Genomic DNA, 8,370 nt, shown 5'->3' on the forward strand with positions numbered 1-8,370 from the left:
ATTCTCCAACTGCTGCGCTCGTAGTCCGTATTTGTAATATGAAGTTCCCGCTGTCTGCAAATATAGTGTAGTCACCATGTGAGAAAAGCAGTTGCACGTCCGGTTTTTTAAAAGACAATCCGAGATAGATCTGGCAAAAGGCGATTACTTTTTTTTCTTTTTACAATAAACAACAGACGGTTATTTGTCATCGCCCCCTCTTCCCCCGCCCATTAGAATGGTGCGGTCCTTCTTGTGAGTGGCTGGTCGCCTGACAGTGGGCGGGTCTATTGTTTCCCGTGAGAAGGGGACTCCTGGTTTCACGAAGCAAGGACGCTCTATTGCCAGTGGGCGATTCCACTTTGTTTCTGCTCTGACGGGGGCACGGGGGCAAAATTTAGCGCGTTGGGGGGTGCCCCCGATAGATGTCATCCTGTTAAATGTGGCAAGCCGTGCTTTCATTGGCAGGCCGGTTTGTGACGTAGCCTGCGGTGGGCTCTGCGGCTCCCTGGCACTGCTTCGGTCTTTAAAGGGCAGAGAGCGGGCAGCATGGATCGCCAATCCAATCCCAGCCAGGAACAGATAAACCGAAAACAGGAACCCGTCAACTACGACTCCCGCCCCGGCTCCAGGAAGAAGAGTGAGTCGAATCCAGAAGAGAGCCGGGACCATTCAGTGATCAAAGCAGTAAAGGTGAGTAACTACAGGGCATTTTGGACATGGCTTTTACTTGGAAGTGCGCTGCCCATCCAGGGAGACCTCCCCCATGAAAAAGGAGCAGCAGAATGCCCTCTAAACGACGCACCCCTTTATAGAATGGCGTAGATCATGTCACTTATATACTGATGTGGACCATTCGCCTCGTTATAAATAGGGATGACTATTGAACATTCAGAAAGAGGTAGGTTGCAGCTCCTGGACTGAGCAGTCTGCTTTAGGGACTGAGGTGCCCTTCTCTCTTATCCACAGTGATGGCCCTCACACCCACTTAAAGACAGATGTGAAAGTTTTTAACCCCATTACAGACCCTTTTGGATCGCCCTCCATCTTTTAAAATGAGACTGATCACTCCTCTAACTTTGTATAATACGGCTGCTTACCCTTCTCACTCTTTATAGACTGGAATGGATCATCAGTGTCTCTCACCTAGAGATTAGGAGTTCATATACAAGCCCTCTTAAAGATAAGGAAGGGTGTCTCTCCTTAAAAACACCCCCACACATAGTTAAAGACTGCAGTGTACCAGGTCCCATTCCACCACATAGTTTGAACAATAAGGTGGATCTGCCCTGTACAGACAGGTAGATCACTTTAGCCTTTAATAAATGGGGGCCCTCCCTTCTCTCCTCAATGAAGACATATCCGACCTCTTCTGGTATATTAACAAATGCCCAAGTGGGGCGACACCCTCCCCCCCTCCGCCCCCTCCCCCCCAGCTCTAAATACATTGGGGGTGCTTTGTTGCACAGCTAGTTATCAAGTCTGTGTATATGTATATGTATATATATATATATATAGATGTAGATAGATGGATAGATAGATAGATAAATAGATAATAGAATCGTGGCACATCAACATATTTATCAACTTTATCAACACTCACTGCCTAATCTGGGTGAATTGTTTTTGGCTGATTTCCAAAAATATTAACGGTATTCTCTTTTGTTGGTTGTGGTTCGTCTGCCTGCAACTCACAGGTTCCAAACAGCATGTAATTCACTACTAACTCCAGTGGTTGAGGACCACCGGCTTGCGAGGTGGATATTCATAAGCTATATTGCCACATAATTAGAATTGTTAATTTAAATTAATTTTGGTTAACCAGAACACACGATCTGTTAGTTTAGCTCAACTACACACGTTGGGCACCCTTTTCCTCAAGTTTCTACATGTTGAATTTACATGGCTTTAGTCTGTCTCCTGCTGCTTTGGAAAGATGCTGGGTAGGTTGCAGAACTGTATGAGTGGGTCATTGACGGTGCTACTGAAGTGGCCGAGGATAATACAGCTCCTCTCCGAGTAGAGCAAAACTCGCAGTTTGCTTGATTGCATGCAATTCAAGTCTGGATTTAAGTCGTCAGGTCTGTGCTCATCCCTTTCTAGGCATGCTGTTACCATGCATTTTTGGATGCTTGTTTCTGGTCCAGGCAGGTCCTGTACTGGCAGTTTGGGCTGGACTGTTCCCTTGAGGAATAGGCTCAAGACTGGCTGGGTGTGAACTGGGGTGGCCAAGTGAGCTAAAGAACGATGATGGATACAAACCCAAATCTGTGAGTGGGTGAAAGCTTTCAGCGCTCCGTCCATCATCTCCTTGTGTTTACTTTGTTCACCAAGCTTTGGTCATCTGAGCCAGTGGGTTGACATGTCTAGGTATGTTTACCTTACTCTTTCCCCTCAGATTAGCCTTGCTGGTAATTTTCAGTCATTATATCCGGCAATGATTTTTAAGATCCTTGACAATATGATGCTTGGATGCAAAATATCTGTGTCCATCTACTTTATTCTCCTAGGTATTTTTACAATATTTCTAATGCCTGTAGAACCTGATACCACTAACATCCCAGCTCAGACTTGTATGAAAGACCACACCTTGGCAGCGCTTTCTCCAGAGTGAGGACAGAAGTCCCAACATGTCAGCAGTTCCTTGTCTGGAGTAAAGGCAGGAAGTCTACTCCACCCAGCAGCACCTCCTTTGGTGGGCGATCACTCTATCGACTTCATTCGTTGTACCAGCACCCCCCTCTGGTGGGTATTAGACTGCAGGTCCATTCGCTTTACAATGCATCTATCCATAAAGAAGAGCACTGCTCACGCCAGAGGCATCTGAGGGCAGCTGCCAATGGGTACATTGAACAGTTGCACGATATACCAATAGAGGCACATCTGCTTTATGTGCTCAAACACAACTTCACTTTTTCATTTTTTAAATACTTAATACATAGGTGCAGGAATGACATAGGTGATTTTTCAAACCATGCGAAGAAAGGTCTCAAAGTACCTGTGGGTAACGTTTTCAGAGTGTGGCAGCTCCTCTTTTTCTGAGTGCATGCAGTTCTGTTTTATTTTCCTCCTCCTTTACCGAGTTAGTTGCTTGTGCCTGTTCAGTTGCACTGTGATATCTGTGTGCTGCAAAAACATATTTGCTGGCATAAAAGTCCACATTTTGCTTAAGAGATAGCTGCGGCATTACGGTGAAGATAGTTACTTGACACTGTGCCAATGTCCATTCAAAAATTAATTGAGAAACGGTATACGACAATAAGTTTTGTTTCTTTAGCCTGTGAAGTGCTTGGATACCACCAGAGTGGTTTCAGTGTGCTGAACGTCCTACCAGGTAACCAGTGGGCCCTCTCAGCCACTGGAAGATCTCAATGTGACTAGCATCAATTAGTTGGGAAACTCATGGCTGAGGATAGCTAGATTTTCAGAAAACGCTGGATATGAGATGGACTGGGTGGGAGTTAAAGACGGACTGCGTAAGATATGCATCACCCAGGGCCAACCTGAGGAACTTGCCCACTTACTGTTTCATACATAGCTGCAGAGAGCTAGACTCACAAAGACAACTGTAAACCTAAGTGAGTATTTTCTTGTTATTCACTAAAACGTTTTCTGGAAGTAGGCTTTTAAAATCTACGCCTCTCACACATGTCGAGATTATACTGCAAAATCTAACCATACACTGGTCAGAATCATCCAGTTAATCTGCTCATGTGTGATTAGGTCTGACAGTGTCTTTGGTCTGAATTATTTTTATTCCATAGGGTAAATAGATATCCTTATAGAGGAATGCCATCCCTGCATATCCCATAACATTTTGGGGTGATCTCTTCTCCTTTCCCACCCTGCAAATACTTTTTTTTGCCATTTTTTGTTGTGCATTGTACGGTCTTTTTGAATTTTTCAAATATTCTCTTGCCTCCATTTTCTTGCAAGTTCCTGATCCTGCAAATTCATATTCCCATTTTAACAGTAGAGATCAAGTGCAAAATGATTGAAAATAGGTGCCAGTATCATTAGCTATAGACTAAACTGCCTTCTTATCACTATACTAATCCCTTTTCATGCTTCCTTTGCAGGAGTCTAACATGGGTGCAGCCTCAACACGGAAGTATCTGTTGACATTCGACTTTGATGAGACTATTGTTAATGAGAACAGTGATGACTCTATCCTCCGTGTATCTCCTTCGCAGGAGCTTCCAGAGTCACTGCGCCAGACCTTCCAAGAGGGATTCTACAACCAGTACATGAAGCGAGTGTTCGAGTATTTTGGTGATAAAGGAGTTCGAAAGCAAGATTACTTAAAAGTATATGAGAAGATCCCCTTTTCTCCGGGAATGCTGGACCTATTTGGGTTCCTATCCAAGAACAAGGAGCTATTTGAGATCATCCTCATATCTGATGCCAACATGTTCGGCATTGAGGGCTTACTACGTTCTATGGGTTACCTCTCCCTTTTCCGCAAGATATTCAGTAATCCAACACACTTTGACAATCGGGGCTACTTGACTTTGGAACCCTATCACTCCCATAACTGCACTCAGTGTCCTGCCAACATGTGCAAACGAAAGATCTTGTCGGAATATCTGACTGAAAGGTCCCAAGAAGGGATTAAGTTTGAGAAGCTCTTTTATGTCGGTGATGGGGCCAATGATTTCTGTCCATCAGTTGTCTTGACATCAACAGATGTTGCATTTCCACGGAAGAATTACCCCATGCACCGGATGATTCAGAAAATGGAAGAGACGCAGCCAGGAGTGTATCAGGCCAAGGTGGTGCCCTGGGAATCAGCTGGTGTCATTCTCCAGCATCTTCAAGGGCAACTCAAACAAGCATAGGGAATTGGCATCCGAGACTAGTGTTTTGAACCTCTTCCTTTCTCTGAAATCTGATGCTGAGGTTCCACAGAACCAGAGGAGCTTCATTTTAAGACGCGGAGTTGGGTTTTACCTTTACTGATCATCTCAACTATGTGTTAGGAATGTTGACTTTCGAGCGATGATTTGGGCCTTTCTCCATGCGCCTTATTCATTCTTTGTTCTTGCCTCTAGTATTAACCTATTTTTTAAGTGAGTACCTCAGTCTGTAGGCAAAGAAGGCAAGGTGTGTTGTCTATTCCTGCAGCACTCTGACAATGTCTGCAAAAGAGTTGACCTGCTTCCACCATTAACTGGGCTCATGTGAGCCACTCAAAGGGTTCTTTTGTATTGGGCTTCCACTACCTCCTTCGCAAGAGTAATTGTCCAGTGTTGCTCAATAAACAAAACTGCTCAGCCAGTATGGCACCCAACAAGAGGGGCTAATAAACCTCGGCACAATGTAGCCATTGTCAAGGTCTCTGGAACCCAACTTTCCTACGTCCATATCCCCTTCTAATGATGGTTTAGCGAGGCAGGATTAGTCTCATGGGTGCTGTGTTCTGCCATGTTGATCACTCCCTCTGATTGTATAGTAAAACTATTTTATAGCTTCTACATGGAACCTTCTAATGTTCTCTCTGATTTAGTGACTTTATTGGCTTCAATAGTCAATATTTCAGAAACATTATCTGGCTATGTAGACTACTCCCCATGTAAAGTTTAGCTTGTAGCATTCCTCCGATCTTAATCGTCCGATATTAGACAAATTAATTGGGTGCGCTATCCTTCCATATTGTATCACATGCACAACCTCTACCCCTGTCACCCCATCTTACTTATTTTAGGATACCTTTATCAGTTGACTAGGATAACACCCATCGATTTTGTTCGTCTGAAAGTTATATGGTCTTGAGCACGTTTATGCTCTCCTTATCAGCACCAGTGATTAGAAAATCTTTGTTTTGTTCCAGTCCCTTTTTTTAGAAGCCCTACAATTTCTGTTTTTATGTATGTGAGTTCTCTCTGGTAGAATTTTAGCTCCTCCCACGCACTTTCATACGTCTTGAATGTTGCAAGGCTTTTTGGCCGTTGTGACCTAGTGGTAGGAGCTCAAGGACAAAATAAAAAATATTTTCCCTGATGTCTTAACCAATTTATGTCCATGGTCTAAACCTTGTTGATTCTTATTGCCTTGAGTGGTTTGCCTTATGGTCCCCTTAACCTGACTTGTCTCTAAGCTGCCCAAACCACTCCAAGATCATCTCCCCTCTGCTTCCCTGTAAGCCATGTGCTGTCACAGGCTTCTGTATCGTTGCATGCAGAGAGAACCTCTAATATGAATTAATGTTTTCTCCCAGAGAGGCCCTCAAACGTAAATATATTGTGTCTTCTACCTGTTTATTGAATTGATTTGTGTCTGAAGTAGGATGGATTAGGTTTAGTCTACCAGAGGTTAGGGATATCTGGATCTGTGGAAGGTGACCCTGGGACCAGATCCTCTGATGGTTTTCTTCCGGTATCTCCCTCAAACGCAGATCTAAAGCGAGCCAGACTCGGGCATAAAGAGAGGGGAGATCTCTAGTGCAGAACATAAAAGGTATTCACTTTGCAACATTTTTATTACCAGCTATTAGGATAATAGCCCACAGGCACTGATCATTTCCTTTTTCCTTGGCCCTGCACATCAGCCTTTGACTGACTGCTTGCCCAGTTGCCATCAGAGTACCACAGTGACGCCCTTGTGGTCTACACAGGCAATGAAAAACCGGGCGGCATATATGGGTAAAAGATACATGGAGAGACATTGTCTTTGTCTTCTGGACACAGAGAGAAGAAAAGTCTGAAAACTGAATTTCTGTGGGCGGTGCATTTTCAAGACATACTAAGTGAATCCCAATCTGCATAGGAGAGTGTTTAAAAACTGGTCATGCATTACTATGTGAATAACAAGAAAAACATATGTTTTATAACCTTATTAATTATTTTATTTACATCAGTAGTTAAATATCATGTTTGTTTTAAATGTAAACATTAAACGGCAGGTCACTTCACGAAGATATGTGCACCCATCTGGGCTGCTCCCTCTCTGCCCACCCTAATAGCGTAATATTCACACCCATTACACCTGGATAATATATATAATATATAACTCATATACGGGTGATCAGTAACGGTCACTTCAGATAGGGATGCATACATATATGTATATACCTGTGTCTGACTGTCTATCTACTTGTTTATTTGTCTGTTTGTCTATATACATTGCACATTTAGGTACTTTTACTGCACACAATGTAGTGGTCTAAGACCAATATTTCAGTGGCATCTGTGTTATGTGGCAAAATATTCATCATACCACGCTGTCATTGCCATGGCCACTAGAATTATTCAATGGAAGAGCGGCTAGGTTAAATTATGCAACAAGAAAAGGAAAATTATGCAATAGTATGTGAAGCATTCAATGGGACAATTATTTTGATCCAAATGAGCTAAAAATAACTTTTGTGAAACCTGCCACTAATGTGGAAAATTATGCATCAGATAATGGTAATTCCATAATTATGCGATAAAATCACTGCCAGTGATTCGTATATTTCCACTGGCCCTGAACATTGTCCATTATCTTATCAAGCATGCATTCTTGAAAGGTGGAGAAAGCTTGATTATTCTAACTGAAGCTGTCACCATCCATGGTTAGCTACCACTTTGAAGAGTACAGCTTCAACAGTCTCTACCTGTTCCAGACAGAATGTGTTTTTTCGCAATGCAAAGGTATTTTTTTTCTAAAGTTCTACACTGTTCTCTTCCTTTTACTGCAGGCAACCAAATGCTATAATGCAGTTCTGTACTTACTATTGGAACTCACAGAAACCACATCCTAATGACATAATTGCAATCAGGGCCCATTGTTGGCAACAGCTTCCAGCTCTGATTTATAGAGCAAGTCAGTGTTTTTTAAGCAAGAATATTTTTTTTCTGTTTGTTTTATTAACTACAAAGTTACATATTTTTTTCAGTCATACAGTATAGTCCAGTATATTGCATATTGTTTTCAATAACCTCTTCCTGTTTTAAATAAAACATTGTTTTGTGCTAATTGCACCAAAATCAATGTGTATAGTGACTAGAGTAATGGATAACGAATGTAATGTGTAATGTGTACCTATATTGCCTCTCGGGATCCTGGTGACACTTATAAACCACTTGGCTTTCGGCCTTATTGCTAATGATTTTACCAGCACTTCTCTATAGAAGTATAGGCCCATATTACACTGTTAACCTTTATGTATCCTATATATAGATTCTATTTGTATGTTTAAACTGCTTAGCCTCGATAGCAAATGTACCCTGGATTCTCCATCAGTGACAAAGAGTGGCTGGCACACATCCAGGAGTTGTATCACTAATGCAGTGTTTATTCTGTTTCCAAAATCCGCATTAAGGCTTGATGGGTTGCGGAAAATTGTGATCAAGGTTACTGTGTAGCTGAAACGTGTCAAGTGCTAAAGTAGATTTTGGGAGCCTGCATTAT

At 42.5% G+C, this 8,370-nt stretch overlaps 1 protein-coding gene across 1 annotated transcript; it reads left to right on the forward strand.

The window, feature by feature from the left end:
- Positions 1–280: 280 nt before the first annotated feature.
- Positions 281–7,946, forward strand: PHOSPHO1 (phosphoethanolamine/phosphocholine phosphatase 1). Its single transcript, XM_078645287.1, has 2 exons — positions 281–672; positions 4,059–7,946. The coding sequence occupies exons 1-2, from the start codon at positions 529–531 to the stop codon at positions 4,815–4,817; spliced, it is 903 nt and encodes a 300-aa protein (XP_078501413.1). The 5' UTR covers positions 281–528; the 3' UTR covers positions 4,818–7,946.
- The last annotated feature ends 424 nt before the right edge of the window (positions 7,947–8,370 follow it).

The sequence above is a fragment of the Lissotriton helveticus genome, chromosome 5_1, assembly GCF_964261635.1.
Source record: "Lissotriton helveticus chromosome 5_1, aLisHel1.1, whole genome shotgun sequence".
In the NCBI taxonomy this organism is placed as follows: domain Eukaryota; kingdom Metazoa; phylum Chordata; class Amphibia; order Caudata; family Salamandridae; genus Lissotriton; species Lissotriton helveticus.